Raw genomic sequence first — 17,064 nt, 5'->3', positions numbered from 1 at the left:
AGTTGTATTCATACTTATGGTCACGTCATGGTGATGTCATGGCGTACATGTACATGACTTACTCCAACCAATCTGCTTCTCATCGATGGCGAGGCAGTCGATCAGCTAATCGCAGCTCAATCGCCCTGGACGGTTTGACGATGGCCGACGTAGTAGGTGCTAGGTGCTGAGTGTGCCGACGACACCAATGGTATAGCGGGCTAGCGGCAGTGCCGGCCAGCTGAACTCAAATGTAGCTCGACCTACTTTTAGCATTAACTAGCATAGTGGCCCTCGCAAATGCGAGGGCATCGTCTTTAATGTATTAAAAACTTGTAATCCTAAATTGACAGCTTCAAGAATAGCCACATTTCATTGTGGTTATACTCCTTTAAAAAACATCACATCCACTCGATAATTAATGTAGGAAATAATACGGTTCTATAGTCTCTATAAAAGTATATTATTGCATGTGATTATATTAATTATATGGGTATATTTACTCTTTTATGCATTGAGATTTCATACTTTTCTTACAACCTTGGTTCAAAAACACGTGACACCATATCAAGCTTTTCTTTATTTACGAATTATTTATTTATAATTAGTTAGATCTCCAAATCACATCGCATAATTTTCTTATGTTATACTAACATGTATATTAATTTAAGTCAAGTCGCATCTTGATTGTTTCCATAAGTGTAATTCTAAACTAAGAATGAATTAAGACATGCCATATAAATTTGAAAAATGCAACACAATACATCTTTCAAATGGAATTGTTGGATATGAATTTCTTGATTTACGTCGATTTTTGGATGTAAATGATAATAATTATTTTTAGTTATCAATCACGTTAAAAGTACTCTTGGAACTTCATCTATTTAATGACTTGTTCATTTTTACATATATAACATCGCCTCTTGTGGTTTTTTTACGGACTGCCAGTTAGAGACTATCTACTATGTTATTGTTCAAGAAGATATGCATAATTCATACTTCAATCTAAATTTTGACGACAAAATTCTACACATGAGCGCAATATTTGCCGCTATCAACCAATCAACCGATCAAAATATTATATCCCTATTTCTTGTTTACTCTGCATTTTAAATTTAGTTACAGTCAAAGTTTGCAAAGTTTGTCCAAAAATATAGGAACAAATATCAACATCCATCACACTAAAATCATACAACATAAAAATATATTTTATGATTATTTTATTACCATAGATTTTATATTATAGATGGAACGACAAATTAAGTAAAAATAAAGAAAGTAGTTGAAGCCACGTAGGCATGTGGAGTTCAAATAGAGCACATGATATTTATTATAGATCGATCTTTAGGATTACCTAGATTAGAAATTTTCTCTGGCGATCTTATAAAATGAAATAACTCAAGTGAGGAGTGTACTTAGGTGGTTTAATAAAGTAACTCAACGGTGGGCCCTATCTTTATGATGTGCCGACTTTTCTGTTTTCTCCTTTGATCGATCCGTGAAGCACTATGGCAGCGCAGGCAAGATCGCTAGTTCTTTTTTCGTCACATAGAGAATTTATTTCGTCTGGGCGAAAACCACTATGCTCCGTAATTTTTAATATAATATGTGTCAATGACTTGTTTTGACAACAAACAATTTTCATTAAATCCCGACTATAGATTTTAGATCTAACAATAAAAAATAATTAAGATGATATAGATTAACGTGACATCTCCATGATACATCCGTATATTGCATCCTGAACGAACTTATTATCTCTAGGAGGCTAGATAGCTAAATGATGTAGTATTTTTTTTTGGCTTGACTGGCCTATTTTTATGGGGTTTATTTATAGATAGAAGTGTACCTTTAATTTTTTAAAGGGACTCTGCCTTATTTGTACGGGATCCGTCCCTGTTGTTTTCTGGCTTTCCATGTATACTCACGTAGTAGAGGCCATTTAGCTTTTTTTGATCGTGAATCAATTGAATCTCTTTTATATGTGATTCATTAGTCCTATTGCCATACGTTTTATCACGTTTCCATATGTACCTTTTATTTTTTATTTTTTCTTCCACGTACGGTGCCAGACGTGACATATCATGTATGTCACAAAATATGTGTTATATATGTTACGTAAAATCTTTAAATCTTGACTATTAAACTTATAGATCTAACCGCTAAAATAATACTAATGATATGGATTAATGTGGTGTGTGTCTCTATTTAAACACCCTTATTTTGCTTTTATAGTATATAATAGATTGAAGCTGAGATAGACAAGTGAACTTGTCAGCTAGACGTATGTTGCGGCTACACTGGAACATGCACACCTGTGGGTTGCTCGTCTGCATGTATATTTGCATGTAATGCCCGTGCGGGAAAATGTGTAGCCCGTGCTATAAAGCACAATTTTTTGGTGCCACCATTTTCAACCTTAGGAGGTCCGTGTGGAAGACTTGGGCGCCGCCCAAAGTCAAGTTCTTTGCTTGGCTTGCGCTTCAAAATAGGCTTTGGACGGCGGATCGCTTGCAAAAGAGAGGGTGGCCCAACAATGGCAATTGTCCTCTTTGTTCGAGGAATGCGGAATCCATCGACCACCTTCTTCTCCATTGTCGGTTCACCCAAAGACTTTGGGGCCTTCTCAAGGCATGGCTCGGTTTATATTTCATTGACCTCCACGCATGGCATGCGATGTCTCTTAAAGATTGGTGGAGCCTCATGACCGGAGCGTCCACGCCGAACCGGAAGGGGTTCGCTTCTGTTGTTCTTCTCACCTCTTGGGAAGTTTGGAACGAGCGGAATGCTAGGATCTTGCGCCACAAACATGCGCCACCTTCGATGGTTTTTGGTAACATCAAAAATGAGCTAAATTTATGGGTTGCCGCGGGGGCAAAACGTGTGAGTATTTTGATGCCGCGAGAGTAGTCGTGTTGTAAACTATTCATCTTTTTTTTTGTAAAACTTCTCCTTAATTAATAGAATGAGGCAAAGCTTTTGCCTCCATTTCAAAAAAAAGTAGTAGTGCTGCACTGCGCTGACTGCACGAAGTGGTCCACGCCTCGACAACATGCTACTCTTTGTTCTCTTTTCCGTGTGTGGCGGCTTTAACACTGGTGTATGATGCAGTCCACGCAAGTGTTTTGCTGGTAGTGTAGGCTAATTAGAGCTGAGAAGAAATATTTCCTTTGCATCCATACGAATCTATATGATGAATCGGACGGCAGCAAAGGAGGGGGCATTGCCACCCGGTGGCAACAACACATTTACCTTATTATAAATAAAGTCCTCTTTACCTTTTTTTGTGAAACACAATACATACGTAGATGCTCACATAAACGCACAAACCCTCATCTCTAAGAACGCATGCACGTACACCCTACCATATGAGCACCTCTGAGAGACTGCGTCAAAAAAACTTCATCCGACGAGTCTTGAAATTGACGAAGTCACCACATGCATCTTGTTGTCGATGGGATCGTCGCCTTCCACTGAAAAATATTTCGCCTTTTATAAGACACCAAAGTGTCAAATCTGAGGTTTGAAATCTGGTGGACGGAGATGCCACAGACCTCCTAACCATCCAACACAGGTTGGTTCTCTAAAGTCCTCTCTACCTAAAAAGTTGGTTATATGACTTGCATATGTACTTGACTGAATAGTTCATTAATTTAATTGGAATCGTGCACACAGTGGTGTAGCTATTCGATTCATGGACAAAAATATAGTCAAGCAACGGGCCGAGTACACATGCGTGCGTGCAAAGTGGGCAAGTTCACGAGCAATGAAGTTAAACTCGGCCTTCTTTTTTCTTTTTTTGAACAAGGGCACCACAGGTGCCAATTTCATTCAGCTCAAGTGCAAAGTACAACAAGAATTACAAACCCCCGCCAAACCGAAAGATTCAGAGTAGAAATATTAGGGCGATTCACGGATTCTAAAAGGAAAGGAGAACACTAGCGTAAATGTGTAATTATAAAAGAAGCATGCTGTCTTCAGCTGGACAGGATCCCTCTTCGCGATAATAACGGCCAAGACACCTCGCAGAGATCGATCTCGTATTCGGTTGGAGGTCAATCTTTTTTGCAGAAAGTACAGTAGCATGAGGCATTCTCCCCTGATCCGACGCACTTGGATTCTGTGACACGAGCATTCACCACTGCTCCCTCCAGCCAGCACTCCGTCTTGCACCAGGCTTCAACACATAGCGGCAGTGGGTTCGATCTGTATCTGCAATCCTCTGTAGAAATAAACACATAGTTCCGTCTCAGCATAATCTAATCACACGGAAATATTCATGAAACTCGCAAGGATATATGAACACCGTAACACATCGAGTACAGAGAGAGACAGGAAAACACGAACCGGCAACTGCAGTAGGATTCCCGTGGAGCACGAGTGCAAGGAGGAAACACAGAATGGCGTGTCTGGCGTCCATGCTGTGGTAATTTCTTCCGAGGCCTCAAGGATTGTGCGTGTCAGGTTTCGTTTGCTAAGAGTAAACACCGAGAGTAGGTATGTCCAAAACGATAGGCGATGGTGTGCTTATATATTGTCCCCGCGTGCCTTGGAGAGTTAAAGCTCCCGGCCTGCATATCTTCCAGATACGCTGGATGTTAATTGTACCGGGATTTGCTAGCTAATCTGAGGCGACGGAAATTTAGCTAATAACAGCTGTTTTTTTACTGTATTAGTAATTATTTGCGTTGGTGTTCTGTGCTTGGCAGTGAGCTGGAGGCTGGGATGACATGGGGCGCCTTTGGTAGCTTAGGCCCGAATCCTGGTTCATTGGTGTAGTGGTGCAAGCAGCACACCTGCTCGTCCAGAATGAGTCACGGGTCGGAATTGGCCTGATGTTTGATAGGTCAAGCTGCATCGGTTGAGTCGAAAAGACCTTTCTGTTTGCTTGCCTGCAGCCAACCCGAAATCTCGATGGAGATAAGATTAGGTTTGTTTGGTACCATCCATACATGTCTAAGGTTACCTCATCTGTACAACTGGTAGCCTTACCATGCTTTCACCTCCCATCACAAAGATATCAGTTCATGACAGTTGCAGACTAATGAAGCAACCAGTTCACGAAATCAGCCCTAGCTAGTACGAATGGTAGTTCATAACACGATACTTCCTAGCTATTACGAATGACAGTTTATCATCACGGGGTAGTTCAACATACGGGGATCAAATTGAGGTTAGAGAAACAAGGGATCAAGGGGGGTTCTTCACTTCTTCTTCTCAGATGGTGGTGTTGCCTCTTGCTTCCCACATTGCATGTGTCCACTCTAGCATCTTCTCCTTCCAGGCATCATTGTCGCCTGCATCCGCGCCATGGCCGGTCTCTACTTCATCATAAGTGACCACATCTTCGAAGAACTCATCCTCGACCAACCTAGGATCCAGTTGTGCAGAATGCAGCAAGTAAGAACCATTTTTACTTGAGTGTCAAAAGTGTGGAACGGTTTCTGGTCAAGGACCTTGAACCTGTTCTTCAATGCGCAAAGGATCTCTCAATGGTGACTCTAAGACTTGAGTATCTCAGATTGAACAACTCTTTCACATTCTGAGGTCGGTGCTTCGCAGAGAACTTGTTGAGATGGTACCTTGCTTTCCTGAAGGGAGGTAGAATATTAGGTCAGCATGCATATCCAACATCTTCAAGGTAGAACTCACCCTCAGGGATCATTAGGCCTTGACAAGCTGTCAGCTAGGATGCTCGCATCATGAGCTGAACCTTCCCACCCAGCAAACACGTAGGTGAACCTCATATCTAAATCCACAGCTGCTAGCACGTTCTGGCTGGTATAGTGCTTCCTCCCGCGGAATGCTGCAGACATTGATCTCGGTATCTTTGCAGTTACATGAGTACCATCAATAGCCCCAATGCAATCCTGTAATTTTTTTAGCACATTGTCATGTTTCTAATAGTACCACACATCTGATAGGTAGAAGGAACATGATTTTGTACTCACCCTGAAATAGGGGAACCACCTATAGCTGTTCTTGATCTTGGGTGGTGTGTTCGTTGATGCTGGCTTGATCATTTCACCTCTAAGCTTCCCAATTGCGTACAACACCTACTGGAAGTACTGAGAGATAGTCTCCGTGGATCACCTGAATGTGCTATGGATGAATCTAAATCTCTGGTTATGACCCACGACATGAAGAAACATCGACTTATTCTTCGACAGCGGTGTGGATGCTATCAGTCAACAGTCCTCTAGTCCTGAACGTTTTCACAAGTGCATAGAAAGGGGCTCTTCTCATCCGTAGCATCGGGATAGCCTATAGTTCATTTTGAATACCACATATGGATCCGATTGGTAGCAAGAGAAATAAACTGCGAAAACAATGGAGAACTTGATCTATTAAAGATACAATCATTTTGAACAGGCCAAATAGTTCATAGCAAAGCACACGCACCCACTCTAATGCAAGCATTTTCTTTCTTTTTCACTCCATTCACCCAGTTTCCAAATAGGTTTGTTATATGTGTTGGATGATATATGTTAACAATCATATAGAGAACTGGATGATATCCCGCGTGTTGCTGCGGAACCTTCATCTTCTATAAGAAGCTTCAAATAAGGGCGCATGCAACAAAATGAAAAGAAAAATAAGGAGTTCCGAAATTATCTATCAAAAAATATCAATATTTATGTGAATTGATGAACTACTATTAGTTAGTAAAAAAAATTAATGAACGTTAGTTCTCCCTCCGTCCCATGAAACATGTTTGTCGGATGTATCTAGATGCTATTAAGTGATTACATGAACTGCATCACAACTAGTTGTTCCTTATCGAGGGTGCGCTTGGAACTTGAAAGAAACTGAAGTAAGAAAAACCTTTGGAGAAACTGAAATAAAATAATATACGAAATGAGATAGCACAGTTCAGACAAAGGGTGTGTTTGGTTTGGTTTCCCAAGTTGCCCCGCCAAAAAATTGGTTGCCCATAGAGTTGTTGTTATTGTTTGGTTTGTAGCCAAAGTTTTGGCTGCCAATGCATGCCCATCTCTCTCCCTCACAGATTCTTGCCAAAAAGTTGGCAAAACATGGGCCAAAGATTTCTTGACCAAAATTTTGGCAGCCAACTCTTACCAAATATTTGGTAGGGCTAGTATGGGCATCAACCAAACACACCCAAAAATTCAGAAGATGAACCAATAGGCATGCATCGTGTGATACTGTGATGTCAATTAAAACGATTATTCAGTCACTCATTATAAAAAAATGTTTGGCTTTAAGGGGAAGAAACCCAAAGCGCTGTGATTTTACTATAAGTGATTGTGTGTACGACACCAAATTGCGAGTGCGGAGACTCGAACCTGGGCGGGCGGGGATGCATCAGCCCATCCCAACCACCGGGCTATGCCTCGGTTCACAGTCACTCATTATGACTATAGTTATAGGAGGCATGACAAAAATAATCAAGTGATAGTAGTATCTCACTGTAAGTAGCAAGACCGGAAGGCCGGCGGATTGGCAATCAGGAACGTCAGCGCAGTGCCGAGAGTGAGGTGCCACCGTATAGTCCGGCTCCTCTAACTTTGCTTCTACCAAGTCAGGACCCTAACATAGGCTATATCCACCACACAAAGCTCATCTAACGGTGCTCCTGGGTTTAGTACTAGTTGCTGCTGCTCAGTTTTGGAGGGAAGAGGTGATGTCCTCGGTTTACCGCCAAAATGTTCTTTCTTCTTCCCCTTGCCTCTCACGGTTCCCTCCTCCAGCTAATAGTATGAGCATGTTAGAGCATCTACAGTCGCGTCCCCAAACCGTTCTTCAAACCGCGCCTGGTCGAGTATTTGGAGGACGTGTTTTGTTCGTGCCGCCTTTGGGGGACGTCGCTCCCCAGCCGCGTCCCCCAAACGCCGCCCCCAAACATTAAAAGTACGTTTTTTTGGCTAGAAGAAAACTATTTACTAATATTCAAATCGGTTCAACATAAACAAATTATATATAAAACTTCAAAAAAATAATTAAATTACATATAAATTATTTTAAACTACTACTTCTACTTCTTCTTCGATGATGGCCCCACCTCGTCGTCGTCATCGCGGTGGCGCTTCTTGCTCGAAACCTCTTCCGAAGAGGCGGTGTCGGCGCCCGATGCGTCGGAGTCCTCCTCGTCGTCGCCGGTGCTGGCCGGCTGCGCCTTGACCTTGGCCTTGGCCGCCTCCGCCTTTGCACGGGCCACCGCCGCCGCCGCCTCCTCGCTCTCTTCTTCCTCCGCGTCCTCCTCCATGCCCAGCCATTCCTCCTCGCTATCAAGTGGCGGCGGGGAATCGTCGCCGCTGCTGGGCGTCCTGGCTTTGTCCCACCAATGGCACCAGCCAGCAGGCTTTCCCTCGCTGCAGGTGTCGGACGGGAGCTCGAAGATGTAGCTCATCGTCGCTGGAGGTGTCGGATGGAGGCTTGGATGAATGGCGGCGTACGTGGGACGACCCAAAGCCGGTCCAAATCTGGGCCAGGTTTGCGTGGCCGTGGGAGGCGGCGCGGCTGGCATGCCTGCGCAGGCCGGCGAGCGCTCTAGACCCGCACTCTGCCTTGGAAAGGGCGCAGTGGTCGTCCTGGCCGGAGTCCCTGGCGCCCTCCCACGTGCCCAGCCGAATGGCGCGTCGCCACTGGGGGCGTCGTCCTCATCGACATCGACGACGACGAGTACTACTGGGGTAGGTGGCGCGCCGGCGGCCACCGCGTCCCAAACCCTAGATTCGGGTTTCCACTTTTTTTAGTTTTTTTTTTGAGATAATCCACTTTTTTTAGTTAAAGCCTATATAGGGCTTTCTTTTGTGTAAAAATTTGCCTAAAATAGGACTAAGTTTAAATAAATTTTAGTTTAAATTTAATTTAATTTTTTTTGTTTTGTTTTGTGGTCTTTAATTTTGTGGCGCGTCCGCGCGGGCGCACTGCGCGGGGCCAAGGCGTTTGGGTCGGCGCAATACCAGTGTGCATATAGATTTGTCACACGAGTCAGTTGAGCAGCAGCTACAAGTACTAAGCAAAGGAGAACTGTTGGATGAGCTTTGGGCGGTGGATATAGCCTATGTCAGGGCCCTGACTTGGTAGAAGCAAAGTTAGAGGAGCCCCCTGCTACCACCGCCTGCATTGCAATCTGAAGCTAGCATCCTGTCTTTGAAGCGCTGGTTGGTGATCCGAGAACACATCCTCGTGGTCGAACAGTTAGGGTGTGTTTGGTAGCCCGGGCCACCTCAGATTAACTATCTCCACTCATACATGTTGACCTCATACAAGCCCAACTAAGATTTTGTAGGTGTTTGGTAGCCCGGCCTGGTTGAGAAATGGTGAGTAGAGAAGTTGTTTGGTATAGGCTGTATACGTTGAGACGTGCTGAGTCCGAATTTTTACACAAAGGTCCTTAAGCAGAATAAAAAAAAGCAATCGGGTCCTTTCTTGGGGAGGCTGGCCGGAGATGCGACTGGCGGCGCGTCATGGCGGCTGGCCGGAGCTGTGGCTCGCGCCTGGCGAGGAAGAGGGGCCTAGATCCGGCGTGGCGGCGCGAGGAGGAGGAGGGGCCTGGAGAGCGGGTCCTTGCTGGAGACTCCAGCCATGGCATCTGCTCCCGTGCAGCATCCGTCCGATGAGGCGTCCACGCCTGAAGTTCATGGTGGAGATGACGACGGCGCGCCTCCGCGAGATGCTGCTCTGCTACCTCGCGCTCAAAGACAAGCGGGGACCTCAAGCGGCGGTTGGTGCTGGCCATGGCGGCGCCTGGAGCGGGGACCTGCCGCTCACGGACGACCTCGAGCGGCGGTGGATGGAGCCTGCCTGGCGACGCGAGGAGGCGGGGCTTGGAGCCGGCCCTGGCGGCGCGAGGAGGGCCTTGGAGATGGCCTGGCGTCGCGCCTGGGGCTGGCCATGGCGGCGCGACGATGTGGTTGTTGCTGCTGTTACGGGAGAGTGAGAGAGCCCTGCGGGGGGAGAATGGAGAGGAGGAAGTGGGAGGTCGCCCGACCCTAGCGGAATCGGGGCGAGGAGCGGCCTCGCGGGAGCGTTTTCGGGGCGAGCTCAGCCCGGCTGAGGTGCGAAGCTCGAATCGAGCTTCTCTACCGGGCAGGGCTGAGATCCCTTTTTTGCATGAGGTGGGCAGTGCCCAGTTGGGCCGACCCAACCTAACAAACAACAAAAGTTGGAAAAATCTAGGATAGGATGAGAATTTCTGTGTCCACCCGGTCTAGCAAACACACCCTTAGTGTGCGTGGAGACCGAACGGGAGCCTCGTGCCGCTCATTCGATTGCCGGCAGCCAAGGGCGGCCGCAGTGCCGGTCTCGGACGGCGCCGGCGCGAGCGCCTGCCAAGGTGCTATGGGACGACGGGGGCAAAACGGTCTTCTTCCATCGGAGGCTCGGTATATTTTGTTACTCGAAAAAAAAAACGCGGGGTCATTTTATCGATTACTTAATGAAAGAAGTCTAAATAACCCCCTATCTATTGTGTTTGGGGCGCTCACCCCCCCCCCCCCTATGTTTCAATTGGATCATTTAACCCCCACAAGTATCTAAAACCATGCAAATTACCCCCTAGGTGCTGATGGGCTGTTTTGCCAGCGGTTTAGGCCATGGTGGATAGTGGTTTCGGCCACATAGGCCACGCCTCACCCTGAAATGCCTCTTGAGCCGTTGAGCGCAGACAAAGATGAAAGAACTCACCCGCCGCCGCTGTCGAGCAACAACATGGACGCGTTCCTCGCCATCCTCCTGCTCGCTGTTGCGGCCAATAGCCTGCTGTTGATGCTGCCGCACGGCCTGAACCGGGACGGCCCATACCTGCTCGACGCCAAGCACGCGCTCACCCTGCCCGACGGCGAGCTCGCGGACTGAACCCAGTGACGTCACGCCCTGCTGCTGGACGGGAGTCTCTCTCGTGAACAAACTGCTCAACGACGAGGTCCCGGCCTTCCTCGCCGGCGTCGCCACGCTCCGGGAGCTCATCTCTCCTACAGCTTGTCCATGCCGGGGCCTGTGCCGACCGAGCTCGGCGGTCTCGCTGCCCTGCGCGTGCTTTGGCTCGCCTGCCGCCGGACGGGCGTCTCGCTCCTGAACAAACTGCTCAGCGACGAGGTCCCGGCCTTCCTCGCCGGCGTCGCCACGCTTCGGGAGCTCATCTCTCCTACAACCTGTTCATGCCGGGGGCCGTGCTGACAGAGCTCAGCGGTCTCGCCGCCCTGCGCGTGCTCTGGCTCGGCGGCTGCAACCTGGTTGGCTCCATTCCGTCGTCTCTCGGCTGGCTCAGCAACCTCACCGACCTCGAAGCCTTCATGAACACCCTCACCGGGCCGACATAGCCAGAGATTGCTGGGCTCATGAGCGCCATCTATATCAAGTTGTACAACAACTATCTCCCCGGCCCGATCCAAAAGAGCTTTGGCAAGCTGACCGAGCTCAGGAGCATGGACGTCGTCGGAGCGACCGGAATCGATGGAGGAGACGACTCGGTACAGAACGGGGAGGAAGGGAAATAGAAGTCAAACCGCTAGCAAAACAGCCCATCAGCGCGTAGGGGGGTAATTTGACTGGTTTTGCATACTTGTGGGGGTTAAATGATCCAGATGAAAGATAGGGGGGGTTAGCACCCCAAACACAATAGATAGGGGGGTTATTTGGACTTCTCTCATTACTTAATTAGGCACTCAGTCGCCCCCTCCGCCGGCAAGGCGGCGGCGCGCCGCCGCGCCCGACCACTCCCACCTTCTCCCTCGTCCCAAGCTCCTCCAATGGCCGGAATCGCTGCTGCTGGCGCCGATCCGTTCATTCCCCCAACGGAGGCATTGGCACGGCGTGTCCCGGCCACCCTCCTCTTCCCCGCGCAGCCCTTCGCGCCCCCCTCCGCGGCCCACGACGCCGGCCTCCGCGCCCTGGACCTCCTCCACTTCGCCCGCCTCGACCTCTCCGTCTCGGGCGCCCCGCGGCCCGACCTCGTGGCCGAGCTCATCGCCAACTACCGATGCAAGCCCGGCTCCGACCGCGGATGGAGCTCCGTCCGTGGCAAGCAAATCGAGGTCTCCTCCGAAGCGCTCGCCAAGGCGCTCTGCCTCCCGGTGGGAAGAGCCACCACGAGCCGAAGCGCGGCCGGCGTGGACGTGGACCCCGCCGCCGTGGCCTCCGCCGCCCAAGAGTTCACCAAGGTTTACATCCTGCGGAGGGGCGTCAAGGACGCGGCGTTGCGGGTTGTGGAGGAGGGCAGGGCGCATTGCATCGACTGGACGGGGCTCATCTGGCGCCAAGTCAAGGTGGAAATGAAGGTCTTCATGGCCAATCAGAGCGCCGACGACAGGGTGTGCTACCACGGCGCGCATCTGCAGAGGCTCATCTGGGTCCAGAGGCCGGAACTCTTCTCCCGGCTGCCACTGGAGGAGCTGGGGAGTAACCGATCAGTTGTCGGCGATAACCGAAAGCCTTGCTGGGAGCCTGACAACATGCAGAGGCCGACGCTCTTCCAGCTGCGCCCACAGCCACAGGAGGGACGAGGAATCAATCGAGCATCAGTCAATGAGAACCAAAAGCCTTGCTTGGAGATTAATCTGTCATCCAAGAAGTACGATGCGGCATCTAAGAATTTCGATTTGGCGTCTGAGAGGTTCATTGTGGCATCTAAGAATTTCTTTCCTGCATCTATGATCACCGATGCTAAATCCAAGAAGATTGATATGGCAGCAGAGGGGTTAGATGCGGCATCCGAGAAGCTTGATATGGCAAGTAAGATGATGGATGCGGTGTCTAGGATGATCGAATCCACATCCAAGCAGCTTGACGCGAGAGGAAAACAGATTGGCGAGCAAAAGGGCAAGCTTGACGCGAGAGCAAAACATCTTGGCGAGCAAGAGGCCAAGCTTGGCGCGAGAGCAAAACTGCTTGGCAAGCAAGAGAGCAAGCTTGGTGCGAGAGCAAAACAGCTTGGAGAGCAAGAGGGCAAGCTTGACGCGAGAGCAAAACAGCTTGGCGAGCTAGAGGGAAAGCTTGACGCGAGAGCAAAACAGCTTGGCGAGCAAGAGGGCAAGCTTGACGCGACAATAAAACATCTTGGCGGGAAAGAGGACGAGCTTGACGCAATAGCAGAATACCTTGACGAGCAAGAGGGCAAGCTTGACGCGAGAGCAAAACAGCTTGGAGAGCAAGAGGGGAAGCTTGACGCGAGAGCAAAACAGCTTGGCGAGCAAGAGGGCAAGCTTGAGGCGACAATAAAACAGCTTGGCGGGAAAGAGGATGAGCTTGACGCAATAGCAGAATACCTTGACGAGCAAGAGGGCAAGCTTGACGGGAGAGCAAAACAGCTTGGAGAGCAAGAGGGGAAGCTTGACGCGAGAGCAAAACAGCTTGGCGAGCAAGAGGGCAAGCTTGAGGCGACAATAAAACAGCTTGGCGGGAAAGAGGATGAGCTTGACGCAATAGCAGAATACCTTGATGAGCAAGAGGGCAAGCTTGACGCGAGAGCAAAACAGCTTGGCGAGCTAGAGGGAAAGCTTGACGCGAGAGCAAAACAGCTTGGCGAGCAAGAGGGCAAGCTTGACGCGACAATAAAACAGCTTGGCGGGAAAGAGGACGAGCTTGACGCAATAGCAGAACAGCTTGACGAGCAAGAGGGCGACATGCAAGCAATGGAGTTGCTCAACAGCGCATTGGTTACAAAGGAAAGAGAAAGCAACGATGAGTTGCAATGTGCTCGGAAGATGCTTATAGAGGTAGGTAACTAAGCAACCAACCCATCCTTTGTGGATGCATGCATTTGATACTTCCAAAGATAATCTCACTATGTTTATCATTAATTATGTATTGCATGTTGGGCAGGCTTTGCAGAAATGTACAAATGGTCGGTCTCATATAGGTGTCAAAAGAATGGGGGAGCTTGACCCTAGAGCGTTCGCGAACGCTTGTACATCAAACGTACACCATGTAGATGCCCAATTGAACTCCGCTGTTCTTTGTTCCAAATGGCAAACAGAAATTACAAACTCGGAGTGGCATCCATTCAGGATAATAACGGTGGATGGTAAACCGATGGTATGTGAACTGTAGAAGCTCTCTATTATTGTTCATAGTTTCCATGCTCTGCTAGCTTAAAACTTAAATTGGCATTTAGCTTCTATGGTAAATTGTGTTTTGCTCTTAGAGACAAAGGGAGACCGCTGATCACCTATTTCTTAATTGTCACTTTGCTGCTAAATGATGGAGGAAATTATACATTTTCTGGAATTATAGCCAGGGGCCAAAGTTTGTCACTGGCATGTTTGAGGCAGCAAAACAGAGTTTTCATGGACCAAAGTTTTTTGAGGTTGCCACTTGCCACATTTTCTCTATATATGGGGATTTGGAAACAAAGGAATGGTTTGATTTTTCAAAGCAAACAGCCATCCATTCTGGAAGGGCGCCACTATTACACTAGCTTACAGAGTTACACCCTCACATATGGTGCCACTGTTCACTTGGCTTGACTCTTTCTAATTTTTCTCCTGTTGCCTTTTCTAGTTTTTTCTTGTTATGTTAATTTTCCCTGCCCCTGTGGAATTATATATATGTAGAGAAAAAACACCATCTATTTTTGCAAACATTAATATAATCGCAAACATTTACATGCTTTCACCTGAATGTGACATACTTTCTGTTCTTTCGTTTAGGAAATTCTCTTGGAGGACGACAAGAAGCTCCGCAAACTGAAGGAACAGCATGGCGAGGAGATCTACTGCTTGGTGACAAAGGCTCTGTGTGAAATCAACGAGTACAACCCCAGCGGACGCTACGTTGAACCGGTGTTGTGGAACTATAAGGAAAGTAGGAAAGCGACGCTGCAGGAAGCCATCCTGTTCGTCCTGAAACAGTGGCAGTCACACAAGAGGAAGCGCTAGAGCAGGCTGGGGTGTGTCCTGCTTTTGCTTTTCATGAACTTGATTTAATGTTATTGTAGCGGCAGTGGATCAGTTGAGGTCTGTGTAGTAGTTCACTTGGAACTTAATGATCATGGATCTACTAAATTAATTGTAGCTTAGCTAGATGCTCCTATTGTATATAGCCTTGGCATGAATGCTGGTACTGATCTTAGAAATATATCTAGCTTTCCTCTCTTGCCATTGTACTGTGATGCTTGCACTGACCCTGAGGGAAGAGGAGCTGGTGAGCTGGAGTGGAGTAGCTAAGCTGGACAGTGGCGAGCGCCATCTGCTCTGCTCACCAAACAGCTGCTCCCAGCACTCCGCAGCATATATACATCTCTCAGGGCATCTCCAACCGGCTCACCCAAACGGACGCGCTGGGCCGTCCGTTCTGGGCCGTTTGCGTGGCCAGCCGGACACGCGGACAGCGCCCCGCGTCCGTTTGGGTCGCACGCTGCGCCCAACGCAGCGGCCACCCATTTGGCCATTTGGCCTATTTCTTTTGGAAATAGGCAATCTGGCCACACATACTTATAAATAGTATGTAACAAATACAGAAATAATATCTAACAATTATAGAATAATATCAAATAGCATAAAACAATATCAAATAAAATGTTGCATGATGAAATAAAATGTGCCATAGTTCGAACAAATATAAAAATTACAAATTGAGATTGTCAACTCAATTTGGACGCTCTAGGATCTCCTTCTGCCTCTTCTCGAACCAAGCTCTCTTCGCCTCGCTCATGTTGGTCAAGTCGGCGTTCATGATCAGGTTGTCCTCGGCTTGGCGTTTGAGCTCAACTTCCTTCGCCTTCAACTCCACCTCTTGGGCCCTTGCCAGTGCTGTGAGCTCAAGTTCTCTCTCTCTTTGAGCTCAATTTCTCTAGCTTTGGTCTTGGCCTTGACCTCTTCTATCTCAAGCTTCTTCTTTTGGACATCGAAGTAGTTCTTCCTGTCCTCCTCTTTCTCCCGGCGCCTTCTCTCATCCCTCTTGTCCGTCGACACCTCTCTATCGGCATGCAGCTCCTTCAAAGTGCCAAACAATAACATGGACGAGGCATCACGCTTCAAGTCGGCTTTGGTTGCTGATGACCCACAAGTATAGGGGATCGCAACAGTCTTCGAGGGAAGTAAAACCCAATTTATTGATTCGACACAAGGGGAGACAAAGAACACTTGGAAGCCTTAACAGCGGAGTTGTCAATTCAGCTGCACCTGGAAATAGACTTGCTCGCAAGAGTTTATCAGTAGTAACAGTTTTATAGCAGTAGCAGTAGTGAAATAACAGTAGCAGAGTAACAAAGACAGCAGTAGTGATTTTAGTAAACAACAGGATTAAAATACTGTAGGCACGGGGACGGATGAACGGGCGTTGCATGGATGAGAGAAACTCATGTAACAATCATAGCAGGGCATTTGCAGATAATAATAAAACGGTGTCCAAGTACAAAGCAATCAATAGGCATGTGTTCCATATATAGTCGTGCGTGCTCGCAATGAGAAACTTGCACAACATCTTTTGTCCTACCAGCCGGTGGCAGCCGGGCCTCAAGGGAAACTACTGGATATTAAGGTACTCCTTTTAATAAAGTACCGGAGCAAAGCATTAACACTCCGTGAACACATGTGATCCTCACATCGCTACCATTCCCTCCGGTTGTCCCGATTTCTGTCACTTCGGGGCCATTGGTTCCGGACAGCGATATGTGTATACAACTTATAGGTAAGACCATAAACAATGAATATCTTGATGAAGCAATAACATGTTCAGATCTGAGATCATGGCACTCGGGCCCTAGTGACAAGCATTAAGCATAACAAGTTGCAACAATATCATCAAAGTACCAATTACGGACACTAGGCACTATGCCCTAACAATCTTATGCTATTACATGACCAATCTCATCCAATCCCTACCATCCCCTTTGGCCTACAGCGGGGGAATTACTCACACATGGATGGGGGAAACATGGCTGGTTGATGTAGAGGCGTTGGCGGTGACGATGGCGATGATCTCCTCCAATTCCCCGTCCCGGCGGAGTGCCAGAACGGAGACTTCTGGCTCCCGAGACGGAGTTTCGCGATGTGGCGGCGTTCTGGAGGGTTTCTGGCGACTTCGACTTCTCCCTATGCGTTTTTAGGTCGAGGCCGATAAATAGTCCGAAGGAGGGCGTCGGAGGCCGGCCGAGGGGGCCACACCACAGGGCCGCGC

At 48.0% G+C, this 17,064-nt stretch overlaps 1 protein-coding gene across 1 annotated transcript; it reads left to right on the top strand.

Annotated features, from left to right (window-relative positions):
• The first annotated feature begins 11,669 nt into the window (after positions 1–11,669).
• LOC127348081 (uncharacterized) lies at positions 11,670–15,037 on the top strand. Its single transcript, XM_071819516.1, has 3 exons — positions 11,670–13,661; positions 13,768–13,980; positions 14,595–15,037. Exons 1-3 carry the CDS (start codon positions 11,697–11,699, stop codon positions 14,820–14,822), a joined length of 2,406 nt encoding a protein of 801 aa, XP_071675617.1. The 5' UTR covers positions 11,670–11,696; the 3' UTR covers positions 14,823–15,037.
• Positions 15,038–17,064: the final 2,027 nt, after the last annotated feature.

The sequence above is a fragment of the Lolium perenne genome, chromosome 4 (assembly GCF_019359855.2).
Source record: "Lolium perenne isolate Kyuss_39 chromosome 4, Kyuss_2.0, whole genome shotgun sequence".
Classification (NCBI taxonomy): Eukaryota; Viridiplantae; Streptophyta; class Magnoliopsida; order Poales; family Poaceae; genus Lolium; species Lolium perenne.
Note: the sequence above shows the minus strand (reverse complement) of the source record. Positions and strands in the feature narration are given on the sequence as shown.

What these genes read in the sequence shown, in the direction of transcription:
- LOC127348081 (XM_071819516.1), top strand. Translation starts at nt 11,697, where the DNA reads ATGGCCGGAATCGCTGCTGCTGGCGCCGATCCGTTCATTCCCCCAACG. An exon ending in CTCGGAAGATGCTTATAGAG is followed by an intron (nt 13,662 to 13,767) that starts GTAGGTAACTAA and finishes CATGTTGGGCAG; the next exon opens with GCTTTGCAGAAATGTACAAA. An exon ending in CGGTGGATGGTAAACCGATG is followed by an intron (nt 13,981 to 14,594) that starts GTATGTGAACTG and finishes TCTTTCGTTTAG; the next exon opens with GAAATTCTCTTGGAGGACGA.